The sequence below is a fragment of the Copidosoma floridanum genome, unplaced genomic scaffold (assembly GCF_036245765.1).
Source record: "Copidosoma floridanum isolate Cflo_tuat_1 unplaced genomic scaffold, Cflo_Japanese_pri ptg000008l, whole genome shotgun sequence".
NCBI classification, from domain to species: Eukaryota; Metazoa; Arthropoda; class Insecta; order Hymenoptera; family Encyrtidae; genus Copidosoma; species Copidosoma floridanum.
Genome location: NW_028321885.1, coordinates 1734926 through 1753603, shown reverse-complemented (window position 1 = coordinate 1753603; position 18678 = coordinate 1734926). Strand labels below are relative to the sequence as shown.

General features: G+C 34.0%; 1 protein-coding gene across 2 annotated transcripts in view; it reads right to left on the bottom strand.

The window, feature by feature from the left end:
* The window catches only part of qless (decaprenyl diphosphate synthase subunit 1 qless), a 698431-nt gene that overhangs the window by 52713 nt on the left and 627040 nt on the right, over window positions 1–18678 (bottom strand). For both annotated transcript variants that reach the window (XM_089589211.1, XM_089589210.1), the window contains exon 7: window positions 15905–16099. In XM_089589211.1, coding sequence (XP_089445337.1) covers window positions 15905–16099 — 195 coding nt within the window. The remainder of the gene's footprint in view (window positions 1–15904; window positions 16100–18678) is intronic.

The window sequence follows — 18678 nt, the reverse complement described above, 5'->3', positions numbered from 1 at the left end:
TTATTTAGAGGTAGTTTGGAACGTATCTTTGATCGGCTTCCATTTAAAAGTTATTGGCCCTAAAAAATCAATTCCAACGGGGTTCGCGTCAGAAAAAATCGCTCTACCCGCGGTTCTCGGGAAATGCCACCGTTATTTATCATGCTGTATATGTTCAACAGTACATTCATGTGTATTACTTTCTCTGTCACTATTGTGCATGTACACGAAGTTTGTTGGCTCTCAACTGAAAACGGGTTAACCTACAAGGAATTAAGATAACAGAATTGGAGAATCTTGGAAAAACTTTGAACTATGGTGAAATTTGTATACTTTAAAATAATTATGTTTACCAAGATAAAATTTTTTAAAAATGACGAAAAAATAATTATAATTTAAACATTGATCGATCGTTTTCTACAATCAGAAGATATTGACAAAAGAAATGAAAAGAGCCTATAAGTATACCCATATGAGTATAATAGAGAGAGAGAAAAAGAGAGCGTTAAAGAAGATGACAAATGGCTCCTTCTATCTCATTTTTACACGTACTACCAACACGCGTTTTTGATTTTTTTTCTCAACATTTTGCGCTTGTCAAGACGAAATAAGTGCTTATTGATAAAAATTTTTTTGCCTTATACGCTGATATTTTTATTTTTTGCGCATCTTAAACCGTTATCAGATATAAGCAATCTGAACAATAGAACACAATTTTTACTTTATTCGACTACTCAAAAATAATCATAATTATGTTATTAGTAATTAGTGGGCTGAATTACATATTTTATAAAAAACGCCGAATTCTCAATCAATTTTTTAATTTAGAAGTTTCTCAGTTGGTATTCATAAGTAATAAGAACAAAAATCAGGTCTGCGTGATGCGCAGCATAATGGATAAGGTCCCTGACTACTAATCCGAAGTTTGGGGGTTCAATTCTCGGAGTTAAAAAAATTTGAAAATTTTTTTCAATACAAATATATAATATACGCTTACTCATATTCTTATAAATGTACATATGTACACGCTATGTGCCTTAAATATATGATATTTGATTACATACATATGAATACATACACTTTTACCAAGCTATAAATATGTTATATACGGTTCGTACGCAATAGTACAGTAGTCCACTTTAATATGAAAAAGGCTATGTATACACGTCAATAGTTATATAATTACCGTATATGTGTTTACATAGACATACAAGTTCTACCGCATGTGTATATTTAGAGAGAGAGAGGAGTGCTTAGTGATGGGGTAAACAGCAATGGAGGAGCGGATCAGGCTTTTCGTTGCATATTTCCTCTCACGCAGCTGTTCACTGCCAACCATAAGATTTTTCACATAAAAATTTCCTTTTTAATGCCGTGTTTCAAAAATTTAAATGGAGACTTACAAAATCATCGAAAAACTTTTATCACACCATAACCTCTCAAAATCCAAAATCAACAGTCATAAGCTAGATAGATTCAAAATAACCATTTATACGGGTGTTCTCAAGGGGAACTACATAATCGACGTGCACAAACAGAAAAGGGTTATACTATGCAAAAACAGAGTTTCAATTTTCTCGTGTTTCGACTGTATCTTGAAAAGAACAAGTAAAAAAAATTTTCTATTAAGTATGGCTTATGTAGAATATTAAAATGAATGTTGACAAAATAGAATTTTTGTTACAACATAACCTCTCAGAATTAAAAAAACAGTCGTATTTCCAAAGGAAATCTAGATAGGCTGAAAAATAATTCCACTAATAGAAAATAATTATTGAGGTGCAAAAATATGTTATACAGGTTTATACAAACAATCATAATAACTCTGAAGTTAATAAATCATATTTAAAAGGCAACGCTACATTCTACATATCCCAGCCATAAATTAATTAATTTTTTACACTATATCATGTATTATAAGAATAATTACCACGTGACCAAAACTTATATTTTTATTATCAATTTTTAGATCATTAAAAGTTAGTTATAAGGACGGGTAAAATTTAATATCAAATAATAAGTAATTATAGGAATTAAATTAAATGAAAAATTACAATTTTACAATAAAAAGTAGCTATGTGTCTTTTGTTTTTCTTAATTACAATCAAATAGAGGGTATTATTTTACTTTTATGCAAGCCAAAATTTAAACAAAGTTTTATTTATCGGATACAATAATTTTAACAAGAATTATTGTACATTTATTATGTCATAGCTAATGCATAAATAGTATTTATAAGTATGTGTATTTTAAGCACGTAGATGCTTGAATACGTAATAGTAATAAAATTTTTACTACTTCGATGTCGGATTTTTAAAGACCTATTAAAATTAGGTATACTCTAATTTTCTCAGTTTCTAATATACTGAGTTTACTAACATTTAAGTAGAAAATTTCACTTCTGCCCAGGATCCCGAGATCCACACCTGGTTTTTTTTTACTCGAAAAAGACTTACCGTATGCCATCGTCAACATTGTAAGTGTTTCGAAGCGATTGATTTCATTTATTCCTTTCATAGGCAAGCTGAACATACTATACAGCTAAGACTGTAAGCCTATATGGGTAATGAATATACTAACAGAAAAAAACAACAAAAAATTGATAATTGAATGTATATTGCCCACGAATTTTGAAAAATTAATACTTCTTTTTGAACTCACCTCGTACAGTGAAACATACTTTTTGCGTTTTTGCTCTAGTAATTTGAAGATTGATCATATCTTACATTTAAGACGGTTAAATACGTTAAATTTAAACACATTTACCTGCTTGTATTTTATGGGTAAATATTTCGAGTTTTTTAGTTCACGTTAAGAAACTTAGTTTTCAGCAGCACGTTTTTTTACACGAGTGTTGAATTCGGACTCCATGGTTATAATACAAATATTTTTTTAAACTGTAGGGTAAGAATTTTAACAATTAACTGGAATTTTAATTGGGTCTCTATGTCAAGAGTACGTAGGAAAAGGTGAGGATTAAAGAAAAAACCGTTGTCCTTAGTAAGGAGCAGAAGTCACAGAAAATATAGATCATGAATATTTTAATGAACAAATACAGCTGATAGTTAATTTTTGATTACTATAAGACTGGAGTGCATGTACTACGAGAAAAGTGTAGCTTATTTGAAAATAAAATAGAAAAAAAAAAGTGAGCAACCATAACATTACGAATAATTGGAAGAAACATGTCAATTATCTATGTACTTTGTGTATGCTGAGCTTTGATACGTGTAAAAAAGCGAGTTTACTTCAATTTTTGTAGCTTATAATGTATGGGAACGTCGTTATATCAGATTAAAGTAGAGATAATGGCCTCTCTTTCTGCTGCAGAGAAATTTTTTTCCACCGCACCGATGAGCTAGCAGTTAGCCTACTTGTGTTTTGCAAACCTACAAGAGAATGACATTTTTATATTGAATAAATGTATTCTTGTTTTGTTACTCAAAACCTTATATTTTTAAACTCTTCTTATTTTTTTTTTTTTTTTTTTTGACAGCATTTAACACACCATCCTTTTTGCCTAAGTATTTAAGTCTCTTGTGCAGGCCCTTTGTAAAGGTCCCTTCAGACGATTTGGTCATCCATCCTACTAGGTACTATTTACAGGGTTCAGCGATTGTCTCAAGCAAACCCCAGCTATTATCAAGTTTTATTAAGTTAATGGAAAGATATTTTTCAATAAACCATCTAAAACTCGCTATATCCATCGTTTTACAATCGACAGTGACTTTTGCCCATTGAGCTGACCAGGTGTCGGCTTTCCTTCGGAAAGAAGGCCCCTGGAGATCCAGAGACAATATTAGAAAAATCGACTATTAGGTTTAAATGCCGGATAAGTGGTGTTTCGACATCCAGGGTATTTATCACATCGAAGAAGCTTGATAAAAAAATCTCGATAATTGTTTATGGAACTCGAATCCGAAACCTTTCAAGTATCTCCGGCTAGAAGGCTAGCAAGCTATCCACTAAGCTATCGTAGCTTTTGTAGGTCGGTTGTATCATAATAAGCTAAAGGTTCAGCCTATTTATAGTAATTTTAATTTATATTATGGTTAAAAGACTTGTTAAAAATATTTAAGTCCATGGGAAGATATAGCTTATTATATCATTATTATTCTCTAAGATGTTTACTAACAAGCTTAAATGAATTGATATGTATTTTCCATGTCAGTTTGATGGAATTATCACTAATACGCCTTACAGCAATGTTCCATCCTCATGCATGAATATAACGGAGTTGATTTCCAAACTCTTAACTACCGCTCTAAAACAAGGAATTAAGATTACTATAGACCGATATTGAAGGCATGATTGAGCTGATAAGGTTAAAAGAATCTCAAATGATTTATAATAATTCTTGTACAGAATTTTTGCAGGGTCTTGGAAAAAATAGTTTTCATCCATACAGCCCTCAGTTTCATTTATTTATTTCACAATTTGTAAAGAAGTGAAATTTCTCCCTCAATTATTTTGCGTTCATCTTTACTTCTAGAAGCCTTAAAAGAGTTGGAAAAAATTTTTAACTAATTATCAAAAAATTACCGGCAAGATGCAATATTTGTTATTTGCGATATAGATTGTGTACTAAAGTGATATTGACAAAATTTAAAACAAGAATTGTTCACCATAAGCTCTCTGGATAAAACATTACTTTTTTAACTTCAGAGACAAAAGTGCCACATTTCTTACGGGTAAAATATTTTTTGATCACATAACATTATTTTTTCCACAATCTGCATGTTTGACACCCAACGCCTACAGCTCGGAAGGCAATATCCACATATTACGCCAGAATGCATGTCTAGTAGACGGATAAAATTATGAACAAATCATCATATTCCATCAAAGGATGGTCAAAAAATTACATCCAAAGGCAAGGACGGTACTTATACATCGGGAGAGAACGGGAAACTTTCACTCTTCGTGGCGTAATACATTATTTGGTGACTCTAAATTTTAATCTACTGTACAAACAAATGATTGTGATAAATTTTAATAAAACCATAGAAAGTTATTGTAATATATATCTTTGACAAACAGCTTCGTGACGGTGCAAAATATTTATTACATGATAAACGATAGGTTGATTGGGAGTCAAAAAATAAAGAATTTATGTTTCTCGCACTTACGGGCACGTTTGCAATTATTTTGACTTCAAAAATTGCCAAGACATCTTTGATCACATGATACAACGAACCTTAAGGTTTTAACGTTATAATGTTGATAGTTGTATGTAAAAAAAATTTAGAAAACTTAAGATCTTACGTGCGTAGCTTTTCAGCTTCACTTTATTCTACGTCTGTTCTAGCGACGTAAATGAAGTTAGATAAAAATTACAAATGTAAGAAACAGATGGTTGCAATTAAGGAAATTATCAAGCATCGAAAATAAAAGTGTACCGTAATTTGGAATAAGACACAAAAAGACCAACTAGATGAGTTTTGTTGAGCCGTGATCAGTCTAGTGAATTTTAAGCGAATCATAAATGTTAAAGAAGCTTTAATCTTTTCAGCCATTATTTCATGGGCTAAATATATGTATCCAAGCGTTAGTTATTGACTTCTTCTAACTAAACAAAATTTTGTTTAAGTACTTAGTAATTTCAATAAATTAGTATATAAATAAACATCTATTCAAGTCAACTTATCTTAAAACTTTTAAGTACATTTTAATTATAAGAAAATCAAATGACAATTAACTTAGTGAAGCAGGAGCATTCGTTAGTGAAAAATCCACCATTCGTCTGATATTTTGTTACTATAAAAACAAAAATAAATATAAAAAAGATTTACACATGCGTACAAATTACTTAGTCAAAAATGCAAGAAAGTAAAAGTCATATCGCAGTCACAGAAATCATTTGTTAACCATTTGAATCATTACGGTTGATGCACAATAAAGATATGTAAATGTTAGAATTGTACTAAGGTAATATCACAGAATTGATACAACATTATTTACGTCATTAATATTCAATTTAAAATGTGCAAATGTCACAAATAAATTAGCAAAGCTTATTCCTTATTTTATCTATAAAGTCTGTTATTTAGAGTGTAATTTACTTCCATCATGCTCTTTAGTAAACTAATTATTAAAAGCCAAAATAAAAATTATTTTAGCAAACTCTCTTCTAAATCTATTTTATTTAATGCCTTAAATTCCAGCACTACTAAATGAAAATTGGTGGTTCTAAGCTGAGATGCCAGACGGAACGGCATACCGCTTAAAGCAGAGTTTAGTATTCTCGAGACTCGCGGGCTATATAGGCTGGTGCTACTAGAGTACAGCCCAAAAGGGGCTCCACCCCAGTTCCCCTACTTTTACTCTCCCTCTCTATGTGATGCGCATGGCTACTCCAAGCCCGCTCAAACAGCTTATATATTCCATCTGTAACACCTTAAATACATAACGCTGTAGCCAAGTGGTTTTGTTGTAATACATGTATCTTGACCTTGTATCATAATATTGTTTCCATGAATTCGACTTGCCGCGTCTTCGGTAATAGCCGTACTTTTATATTATATACACGCCCATGCTGACGTGTGTCGATCGCGTAACTAGCGAGAAACACTAGAACTAACGACGTCGCTCTACTGGCGAGTGCCCGCCTGCTGCGTAAATAGATCGCCCCGCGCCGTTAACTACGTCACACGTTCCAACTATTATCAAATAAATCTATTTACTGTTGCACATCCACTGTGTGTTTATTTGACCCTTGAATCTGACCCCCAACAGGTTATGGGCCCAGGCACCTCCAGTGAATAGTCGGGACTTTAAAAACTCTTTGTGCTAAATTTCTATCGTGCACACGAGTTCGAGCAGTGTAGTGAGCGCTTTTGCGCTAGTCTCAAAATGGCCGACCCGATCAACATTAAAAATATTCAGTGCTTCAACGGTCAAAATTTTCAGCTCTGGAAGTTCCAGATGAAAACTGTGTTCGTGGCATACGAACTGCTGAACATCGTTGAAGATAAAGAACAGAAGCCGGATGATACAGACGCCAAAAAACATATCTTTGAACAAAGGAGCACTGAACTAAGGAAGTCAGCGTTCTGCGAGCGGCTTAACCCAAGAGGGTGGTATAATTTGCAATTTTTGTAATAAGCTCAGGCACATTTCGAGATACTGTTTTGCAAATAAATGCGCGCGAAAAGCCAATAAAGAATCTAATATAGGTTCAGAAAATCCAGATCACTTGCAAAATAGTGCGTTCGTGTCATTTTAAAAATCTCAGGCTTTGAGTGTAAGCTCGTCTTCGTATGACTTTAACTGACTTTACCAGAAAGATGAATCAGAGTATTGGCTTCTCGACAGCGCCGCGTCACGATATATATGTTGTCGTCGGGAGTCGTTTTGGAAATTTGAGCAGCACCGAGGCGAGTCTGTTTACCTTGGTGTCGACGCAGAAAAACAAGTCGAGGGCCACGGCAAGATTCGTATTAAGCGGTCTGTAAATAGTAAGTGGCTAGGAGGTACGATTAACGACGTGTGGAATATCCCTCACTTTAAAAGAAATTTGTTGTCTACGGGCGTCTTAACGTCAAACGGTTTTTCTGTCACTTTGAATGGAAATACGGCTGATATCTTTTCGAAAAATAATGCCTTAATGGCGCACCGTGTAAAGTTGAATAACAACCTGACACGTCTTTTTATAAAAACCAACATTGCCTGTGAAGCTCATGTTGCTGGCACCGTCCTGTTACAAGTATGGCACGAGCGTTTTGGTCACATAAATACAAATTGTATAGCAACAATGATAGAGAGTAATGCGGTTTTAGGTATATCCGTTCAAAACAGAACCGAGTTCTTCTGTGAACCTTGCCAGTTTGGAAAGCAGTTTAAGGCCCCTTTTGAAAAGATATAGAGTAATGACAACATTGTCCCCGGTGAAATTATTTTTTCAGACCTGTGTGGTCCAATGCAAATTCCCTCCATTAATGGAGCAAAGTTCTTTCTTCGGTTTAAGGATGAGGCATCTGGCTTCCGCACAGTTTACTTCTTTAAGCATAAGAGTGACACTTTTGAACACATAGTAAAATTTGCAAATCTATTAAAAAATCAATTTGTTAAAGACATGAAAGTTTTCCGAGCTGACAATGGGACAGAATACACAAACAGCAACACAAAAGAGTTTTTCGAAGCCCGAGGCATCAAGTTTCTCACATCTGCACCGTATACACCGCAGCAAAATGGTCGCGCTCAACGCAAAATGAGAACAGTTGTTGAAAGCGCGCGAACGATGCTCTTAGCTAAAAACTTTCCTCCGCGTCTTAGGGCTGAAGCGGTTAACTCAGCAACTTATGTTTTAAACAGAATTATTGGTGCTCGTTCTGATACTGTCACGCCTTTCGAAATATGGGTGGGCGAGGAACCAAATGTTTCTCACTTACGCACGTTCGGATGTGAGGCTTACGCTCTAACCCCTGATGCGCTTCGAGGCAAGTGGGACAGCAAATCGGAAAGATTAGTCTTCGTTGGTTACCAGAATGATTCTAACAATAACCGACTCTTTAACTCAAAAACCGGGCGGGTATCTATTTCGAAAAATGTAAGATTCAAGGAGCAAAATTCTTGTAATTCAAATATTAATAATAATAGCGCGCAGTTCCCTATTTGCATGGATAACGCGAACCATTTTACGAATGATAATGCTGACGGCAAGTTGCCTGGTCAGGGCATGCAGTGCAGTGGTGAACTTGATAGGGTACCCACTGTTAACGAGACACAGGAAGGCACGAGTGGCGAGAGTCGGGCGGAGGGGGGAAGTAAACCATACGCTTTGCGTACCCGCGAGAACATACGCCCTCCAGTGCGTATCAGGCGTGCTTTGTGGCTTGTGAGAAACCGTCCAGCTACAGAGAGGCTGTGACTCGCGAGGATGCTAATTTATGGATGGACGCTATTAAACAGGAACTGATCGCTCATGAGAAAAATAAAACGTGGGAAATAACCGAATTACCTAGGGGACGAAAAGCCGTAGGATTTAAGTGGGTTTTCAAAATTAAGGCTCCCAATGATCAAAACATTTCGAGGTATAGGGCGCGCCTGTGCGCACAGGGTTTCTCGCAAGAGATGGGCATAGACTACCAAGATATTTTTTCTCCCGTTGTACGTTTTGAGTCCGTGCGAACCCTGCTCGCAATATCCGTGCAAGAGAACTTAAAGTATGTCCAATTTGACGTTAGTACGGCCTACTTAAACAGCGAATTAAAAGAATCAATTGACACGAAAGTTCCCGACGGGTTAGAATTAAAAGGTAAAAACATAGCATTAAAATTAAGAAAGGCAATATACGGGCTAAAGCAATCAGGGCGGTGCTTGAACGAAAAATTTGACAGTTTTGTAAAAGACCTAGGTTTTGTTCAAAGTAATGCAGACAAGTGTATTTACACGGGAATTTTCGAAACGGAAAAGGTATATCGTGCTTTGTATGTCGACGATGGCCTAATTTTTGAGAAAAATATGAATACGCTAAATAATGTTGTTAAAGTTTTCAAAAACAACTTTGAGATAACCAGTGCCGAACTAAACTACTTTGTCGGAATGGAAATAGCCCAAAATAAAAATTCTATTTTTGTAAGCCAAGGGCTATACGTCGATAAACTTGTGCGAAAGTTCAAAATGACAGACGCTTACTCTGTTAAAACACCAGCTGACCCGCACGTGAGACTTGTTAACTCGCGCCCTGAGTCGGGCACGCTGAACGCACCATACTATCGCGAATTAGTCGGCTCGCTTTTATTCTTAGCCTTAGTCTCACGACCGGATATAGCGTACTCCGTCGGAGTTGTAAGCAGGTATCTCGATAACTATGAAGAATCGCACTGGAATGCGGCGAAGCGTATCTTGCGATATGTAAAAGGTACGCGCGATTTTGGAATACTCTTTCATACCGATCGTAAATGAGATTCACTTGTCAGGTACTCTGATGCTGACTATGTCACAGATCTTGATACACGTCGGTCGATGAGCGGTTACCTATTTACTCTGAGTGGGGGTTGTTTAGCATGGTCTTCAAAACCACAGGCAAGCGTCTCTCTCAGCACTACTAAAGCAGAGTTTTTTGCGGCGTGTGAGGCGACTAAGAAGGCTGTCTGGTTGCGAAAACTATTGCATGATACCGGACATCGATGTGAGACCCCAACTACGTTAAATATTAATAACCAAAGTTTCATTCGTTTAACAAGGAATCAAGAATTTAACAGAAGGTCAAAGCACATCGATGTCCGATACCAATTTATTTGAGGAAGGCTACGAGAAAATATAATAAATTCACAGTATGTAAACACACGCGAACAGTACACCGATATTTTGACGAAAGCGCTTAGTGCCGAAAAATTTGAATTCTTGCGTAACAAATTAAATGTTATTGAGCGCGTGCCGAAAACACTTAAGTAGAAGGACTGTTGTAACACATGTATCTGGACCTTGTATCATAATGTTGTTTCCATGTATTCGACTTGCCGCGTCTTCGGCAATAGCCGTACTTTTATATTATATACACGCCCATGCTGACGTGTGTCGATCGCGTAACTAGCAAAGAACACTAGAACTAACGACGTCGCCCAGCTGGCGAGTGCCCGCCTGCTGCGTGAATAGATCGCCCCGCACCTTTAACTACGTCACACGTTCCGACTGTTATAAAAAAAATCTATTTACTGTTTCACATCCACTGTGTGTTTATTTGACCCTTGAATCTGACCCCCAGCAGGTTTGAATCGTTTTTGTTCATTTATGCTTTCAAAAACTGCATTGACAATTAATTTTTATTTCAATTTTATAAATTGACGGCTCCAAAAAAAAATGATTTTATCGTTGTGTCTGTGAAAAACTAACAATACTAGCTGCATTTTAATTAACAGTAGTGACACCTCTAAATAAAGATCAATAATACTCACTAAATTTTGATGAACAATAACAACTGATGCAATTCTCCCTGTACTTCTAATTAATGATATCAATTAATAAACTAACGCCTTAAACTAAATAATCCAAGAACAACGTTTGATTATAAGCAAACAGCTTTAACTAAAATACTTAGCGTACTCAAGTCTTTCGATTTTAAAATAAACAATACCATTTATTAAACAAGTAGCTCGTGTGTTTTCGTTTAAAATAATTTAAATTAAATTCAACTAATAAACAAGCACCTTTACAGGAATGTTTAAGTAGGCCTAGGTCTTGACAATTTTAATTTATCATGATATTAGTAAACAAACAAGTGCTTATAACAAGTTGACCCAGTATATTCTACTCTTTGCATCTTAAATTAACTAAGATATTAATTATTACACAAGCACCTTAAACATAATTATCCAGTACGCTCAAGTCCTCCCCATTTTAATTTATTGTGATATTAGTTAATTGAAACCCACTTATAACATAAATGACCCAGTACGATCTTGTCTTTTTACACTTGTAATCATCAAAAATGTCGATTAATAATCAAGCACCTGAAACAGAATCATGTATTATACTAAAATCTTCTACATATAAAATTATAATGATGTTAGTAACTAAACAACTACGTTTAACCAAATGATCTAGTACGCTTTAGTCTCCCAATGTTTAAAGAAATAATTCAAGGCACTTTCGTCTTTTTAATTATTTTAAATAAAACTAATTATTACGTGAGGAATCTCGATTCAACAATGCATTGCAATCATGTATTTGGGCTTATGTATAATATTTGCATGTTGCATGGATATTTTGTCACATAAATATTGTGATTTATTTACGTCTCAATATTTTGAAAACTGACAGTAATATTTATGAATAACCAAGCTCCTTCTTTAATGTTAGATGGTAAGTATTAACATTATTACTATTATTGGTTGTAAATGCAATAAATAATTGATACAGAATAAAATTTTATAAAAGAATTCTTGTGCACTGCCTTACATGGTTCCGATAACTTTTTTAAAAACAGTTCTAATTAACTAACAGTAAAAACTTAGAGATAGGTTAACAAACAGTTTTAAGTACTTGTTTCATATTACAGTTGTAAATAATAGTAAGTTTTGGAGTTCGTAACATAAATAAAGTCAAATAAACAGAATTATATGATAAATTTTGCTTGATTGTTACTAAATATCAGTTGTAAATTATCACTTAGTCAAGGCATCTCTATATAAATTTGTACTGTTACTTATTTAAATAAAAAAAAAAGCACATTTCGTTATTAAAACGGAAAAGCTTTACTATTATACTTTAATTTCACATTTTTCTTAATAACAATTTGTTGTAATCATTGCTAATGAAAATAGTCTCGTGTTCAGCGTTCTTAAAAAAAAGGCATTTAATTATTGATCAACATTACTAAAACTTTTCAGAAGTAACGATGTTAATGAATTACAATATTAACATGAGAATTTATCCATACAATATATAAATATCATAGAAAAATAAATAAAAACAACAGCTATGCGTAGTTAAATCGAAACCCTTAATAGGTAATTAGCATTATTATTTACAATTAACAAACAAGTCTCAAGCACACATGATTAATTTTTTATTGGGCTTCATTGTTAATTAACATTTAATTTATTACAAATTAAAAGACTCGAATCTACTCGGTCATTTATGTTTTAAGCGCTTGTTAATTAACTAACACAATAATAAATCAAAATAGAAAAGACTAGAACACACTGGATTGTATCGTTAAAGGTGCTTGATTATTAATTGACATTTTTATTTAACAAGCGCTTATAATATAAATAATCTAGTATAATCTTGTCTTTTTATACTTGTAATAATTAACTACGACTTTTTTTAGCGCCCTCAATTTATAAAACTCAAATAAACATTAATTGTCAATACAATTTTTGAAAGCATAAATTAATTTTAATAAATAAATGTACTAAGACAGTAGCTGTAAAAAAAAAATACGCAGAACCACTTGGCTACGGCATGATATGTTTAAGGTGGTACAGATGTAATATATAAGCTGTTCGAGTGGGCTTGGCGTAATGATGCACAGTACATGGAGAGGGAGAGTAGGAGTAGGGGAACTGGGGTACAGACTCTTTCAAACTATACTCTAGTAGCAGTGGCCTATAGCCTGCGGGTTTCTAGAATACTAAGCTCTGCTTTGAGCGAGATGCCGTTTCGTCTGGCATTACAGCCTAGAGTACTGAACTCTGCTCTGAGAGGAATGGCATCACTGGTTCTAAGAGTGCTCGTTTTAATGCCCTGTGTACTAATGTTTGTGTTTCATTATGTTTCATGCAAAGAAAGAGGAGAGAACGACAGAGACATATAGCCAGTAAGACGAGAAAAGAGAAGCGCAAGCGGGAAAAGCGAGAATAAATAGAAGAAATGTGTAATTAAAGAGATATAAGTGGTGTTAAAGTTAATACTGTGTGCGCAGACATATTTGTATGTGTACATTTTAGTGTGAATCGGTAGATTGGTGGAAAAACAGATGAGTGACGATTTTTAGCGATTATTGTAATTATTGATTGTATTTTTAGTGTCATTTGAAAAATTGTAATGCGCCGGGAATATTGGGAGTTTGTGTAAATACGTGTAGTTAAGGGGGAAAACGAGACGTGTGCGAGCTAGGTCGTATGAGAGAAGTAGGGAAAAGAAAGAGATAGAAGAGATGTCGCGGCAGTAGGACACGAGCAGCGAGACTTAGAGGACTCCTTGACGGGCCTTTGACAGGGAAGGATGTAGAGCGTGTGCACCATCGAGACGTCAGCCAACCTACGTCTATCACCAGCTCATGGCGATTTATGTGAGGCATCATCCACAGCCGGGCCTGAGACTACGCATTTACGAGGTGCTGGATCGACATCGCGAGGAGACGACTCCGACATCTACCCTGGAGATGGTGGTCTGGAGGTATTTCGCGTAGTGCGTGGTAAGGTTAGCGATCAGTGGGGAAGAGAGGGAGAGGGACATAGCGCCGAGGTGAGGTTGTGCGAGTGTAAGATGTGTCAAGGGTAAGGGTAAGATAAGAGCGTGTGTGGTTGCCGGTACTATGGTTTTCTGCGTGGTTGAGGAGGAGATTAAGACGTGTACGCAGGTGGGGGTTCAGCGAGGTTGCTAAAAGAGTGAGAGAGAGAGAGAGAGAGAGAGAGAGTTAGTTTGTTTGAGAGGAAGACGTTCGGGTTGGGGAAAAGAGCTTGGTGGGCGTGATTGCTTGCATTGCGAGTGAGTCGATGCATTCGAAATGACGGGAAACTGTAGCACTGCATGAGAGAGTGTGTGTGTGTGGGTATTCAAAGCAAAGCGTTGTCTGAGTCTTGGCAGTCGGCAAGAGGTCGACTGTCCGCTGCGGTAGGATGTCGTAGAATGTGTATGTGTGTGTGTGCGTGTAAATATTTGCAGCGTTGTCTGAGACTCGGTAAACTGGTGGGTGAGGCCGACGGTAGGACTCTCTGCGATAGTAAGTGTGCGCGTTCGCAGCATTATCTGAGACTCGGCAGACCAGCTGGTGAGGCCGCTGGTAGGACACCCTGCGGACCAAGAGAGGATGTGTAGTGTGTGTTCTCGTCATCAAGTTGATGCGTGAGGTAGCTCGTGATCGAAGGCGTTTCGTAATGGCCAAGTACTCTCGTGATCGAACCGGGTTGTCGTAACCTCGGAACGAGCTATTCTCTAGGTCGAGTGTAGTTTATTTTTATCTCAATTTACAGTAATAATGTCAATAAAAAATGTAATGTTAGTAAATAACACTATAATTATAAAGTTTTATTATATTTACTATGTACAGTTCTTACATTTAAAAATTTTTTTCGTATTTCAACTTTAATGCTTAAAATGGCTTACACATTTTTTCTTAAACTGCTATATGACTTTTACTTTGTTGCATTTGTGAATAAGTAATTTATACGTATCTGTATGTACACTTTTTCTTTATCTATGCCTAGAAATGTAATTGATATTTTTAATGTATTGTTTAGCCAGGAAGGGCTGCATGTGCAATGATAGGACTTAACGATTCATTTTATTTTTCAAAAAAATTTTTGCCAGTAAGACACTAAGAGCAACCCTTTTTTACATCTTTTTTATATTGAATTTTGTTTTTATTGTAAGAAGTCTCTTATAATGGCAATACTCAATTGCCAAAACATCGGATAAATGTAATACATTATAATAATGAATAGCCCTGCTCAACCAACCAAACTGTCGTTCATTTTTTATATTGGATTCCATAAAACTCAACAAGTTTTAGATGATTGGAGATGTTATAATTTATTTCAAATGTATTGTACATGCCATCACGTAAAACTGTGGTTTCTACATAAACATAAAAATACCATGAAAATAATTTAACAAATAAGCGATAACAGAGCAGGGATAAAAAGTATAAATGATTAACTTATCTGTTGGATTAACTCTAACTTTCTATCAGGGTATACTTGGCGCAGTTATACCTTATTAGCCATGCAAAGATTTAACAGGCATAGTAAAGTACTTTATGACGGATTTCATTTTTGGACTTTACGACTAGCACTTAGTACTACCTCGTAATCTACCAGTGGACAAACATAAGCTGGTCTTTTAGGTTAGTTAACCAAATTTAAAAATAACAAAAATTATTAAGAAATTTGTAAAGTTGTTCATTACAATATTTATTTTACCTTAACAATCATAACTCAACTTATGCTAAATTTTTGTCTATAAAAAACGACATAGTATTTCAGAGTTAGGAAGAGTTTTCATCGTAAAGTCTTTGCTTATCAAATATTGTATGAAAGTAAAATAAAAAAATTTTAACTTATTTCAAGGTCATTATTAAATCTTAGACTAACAAAACTAAGCAGTTATCACAATGAAATAAGTTCAAAAAAGTTAAATTTGGGACAAGTTTTTGGTACATATTTTTTTTAACAAATAACTAAAAGCCTGATTTTTGACTGGTAGTATCTAAAATGAAGATAATTAAAATAAAAATATATTTTTAATAAATACATACATGTTTACAAGCAAAGAGAACGGGTGCAGTAGCAAGACCTAGTCGTAAATCAGCAGCTGTTGGTTTTCCCATTGTATCCGAAGAAGAAACAAAATCCAACAGATCATCAACAAGTTGAAAAGCCAATCCAATATTTCGCCCATACTGAAAAGCGACTTCAGCAAGGTTCTCATCAGCACCTCCTAACATTGCTACCTATGAAAAATAACAATTGGTTTTTGTTTTTTTAATCATTTTTAATTAAAAATGTTAAAAGATTTAAGTGAAATGTCATACAACCAATGAACTGTTACAGAAATATTGTTTTATTCATCAAAATTTTTATTAGTGTAGCACTTAAGAGCTTGAGTAAGGATAAAAAGATAAAAGATAAGGTCTCAAATATCCTTAACAAGAATCAGTTTAATCTAAGTAAAAGGTTAGGTGAGCTTCATATGTTTTGTATGTATTCAATAAAGACTTATGACTACTGTCACGTTTGTCGCCTTATAAAAGAATTTTTGTTCACGAAAAACAGTTTAATAATATAACATAATTGAAATATGTAAGACAATAAAAAGTCTTAAAAAACAAAATAAATGATTTAAAAAGTAATGAGATTAACAAAAAAAGTCAAGTTTTCAACTACTATCCTAAATCTGCATTACAGTTATTGCAACACTTTAATAAGATACATATTGTACTCCGAAACAACAAAGTATTAACTTTCTCAGTATTATCATGATTCATAAGTACTTAGTAATACATAATCTAGTTTCATAAGATCTTATTTTCATTATAACAGCGAAACTTGTCAATATTTTCAAAAATTATTACATTTGCAGAGCTCATTAGGCTAGCTTTAAACTTTCCTTTGGCCAGTAATTAAAAATATGTTTCGAAAAAAAAACTTAGTTGTGACCCTAGAGGTTTTTTGGATTGCTCAATACGAATAAAGCATTTTTAATGCGAAGTTTAATGTAACAGATTGAATGTGGCGGCTAAAGATGTTAAAAAATAGGAAAAATAAACAACTTGTGAGCTACAGGCTTTTGAGGTCGCTAAACATGAATCTCATACTAGAATTAAAAAATTCACAATAGTATACACAACACGGTGGCTAAAAAAATAAAAATATTGTAAAAATATACGAAAAATTTGTCTTAATGAGTCTTTCAGAGCAATAGAGATTAATTTAACAGAAGGATTACAAAATTTAAAAAAATAAAGACAAGAATATATATATATATATACATATATATATATTTTATTCTTAAAAATATATAAATCACCAAGTATAATAAACTAATGAAGTCAATACTCAAAAAAAAAGCATGATAAATATTTCTGTGTAGTAGCGCAGCCTTGACGAGATAACTATTTAGTAATTAAAGCCAGTTAAGTAGTATCACAGCTTTAATAAGGTAAAAGTCATTATGCACTGAGTAGGCAAATGTGCAGAAAATAAACACGTGTTAAACAGCACTATAAGACTAAAAGTACAGTAAGTAATGCCGTAGCTAATGCCCAAAATTTTTGGTAATTCAGTTTCTGTGGACAGCAGTTTTGGTCAAAGCAGTTGAACCTAGACAAAAATTATTTAAATAACATTTAGTTAAACTATCTCTAGCCTTGAACACTATACTTAAATGGAACTAGAGAGTAAATAGGACGGTAAACAGGTATGGAAGAGGTAGCAGTGATTAAAGGGTTAGAAAAAAATACATAAGATACACAGCCTAATAAGATCGGTTTTAAGCACAATGGTACATCAAAAGAAGAAGAGTCTGAAAACATCAATGGGACACCTACGAAACCACAAGTCAGATAAGTGAGAAAAATCAAGCAAGTAGTGGAAAATAAGCAAGCAATAATTAGCAATAAAAGTGGTCGAAGAAAAGTTTGCGCTTACTGCTAAAATAATACCAAAAGAAAAGAGAAAGGGACGTTACAACTGTAAGATGAAACCTGATGGCGACAACATCATTTGAAAAAACATTAGAGTAAAAGATTAATTGACTTATAATAAACTGTATTATCTACATTTTAAATGGACCAATAGAGCAAAATTCTTGAGTCTTAAAATAGACAAATGTGCTTGTAAGGATGCCAAGCAGCTATAATACTGCACAAGAGCAGTAAGACAAAAGCAAACGTCCTACTGCAGAATGTCAAATAGGTCAATACTATAGCTAAAGTTGTCCAGCTACTTCTAAGTGTCCATTTCATCTAATTCTAAGTGAACAGTAAATATTAGATTTATTGTACATTTTAAACATGTTAGCACGCAAGCTCATATAGGGGTAAATGTAGGTATTACTGACACTTTTTTCGCTCAGGACATACGTAAAAGCTTATAACATAAGCATGTATTAATATACAAACTTTATTTTTTGTTTAATTAAAAGCTTTTGTACTCAGTGACCATAGAATAATCATTTAAATGATAAAAATTGTAAAGTATAATTATAATTAAGCCTTTATTCAATTAGCCAAATGCTGGTATTACTGCCATTGTGTTTGTTTCACTGATACCGAATTACTGTCACAGCTTCAATTACTTCAACTACTTTAATTACTATTATCTCGATTTTTTAAAAGTGTAAAACTGGATTATTATCAATTAAATGGTTTAACGTAAGAAAAATTAATAATATTTAATTTATAAATTCTGAAATAATAGTTCTTTTTTTAAATGAGCTATTGTTATTTAAGTCGTTCATACGTTATTGAGACTTGTATGCTATCATCATAAAAATTATATCATTAGAAAAAAACATTAAGTGAGATTAATT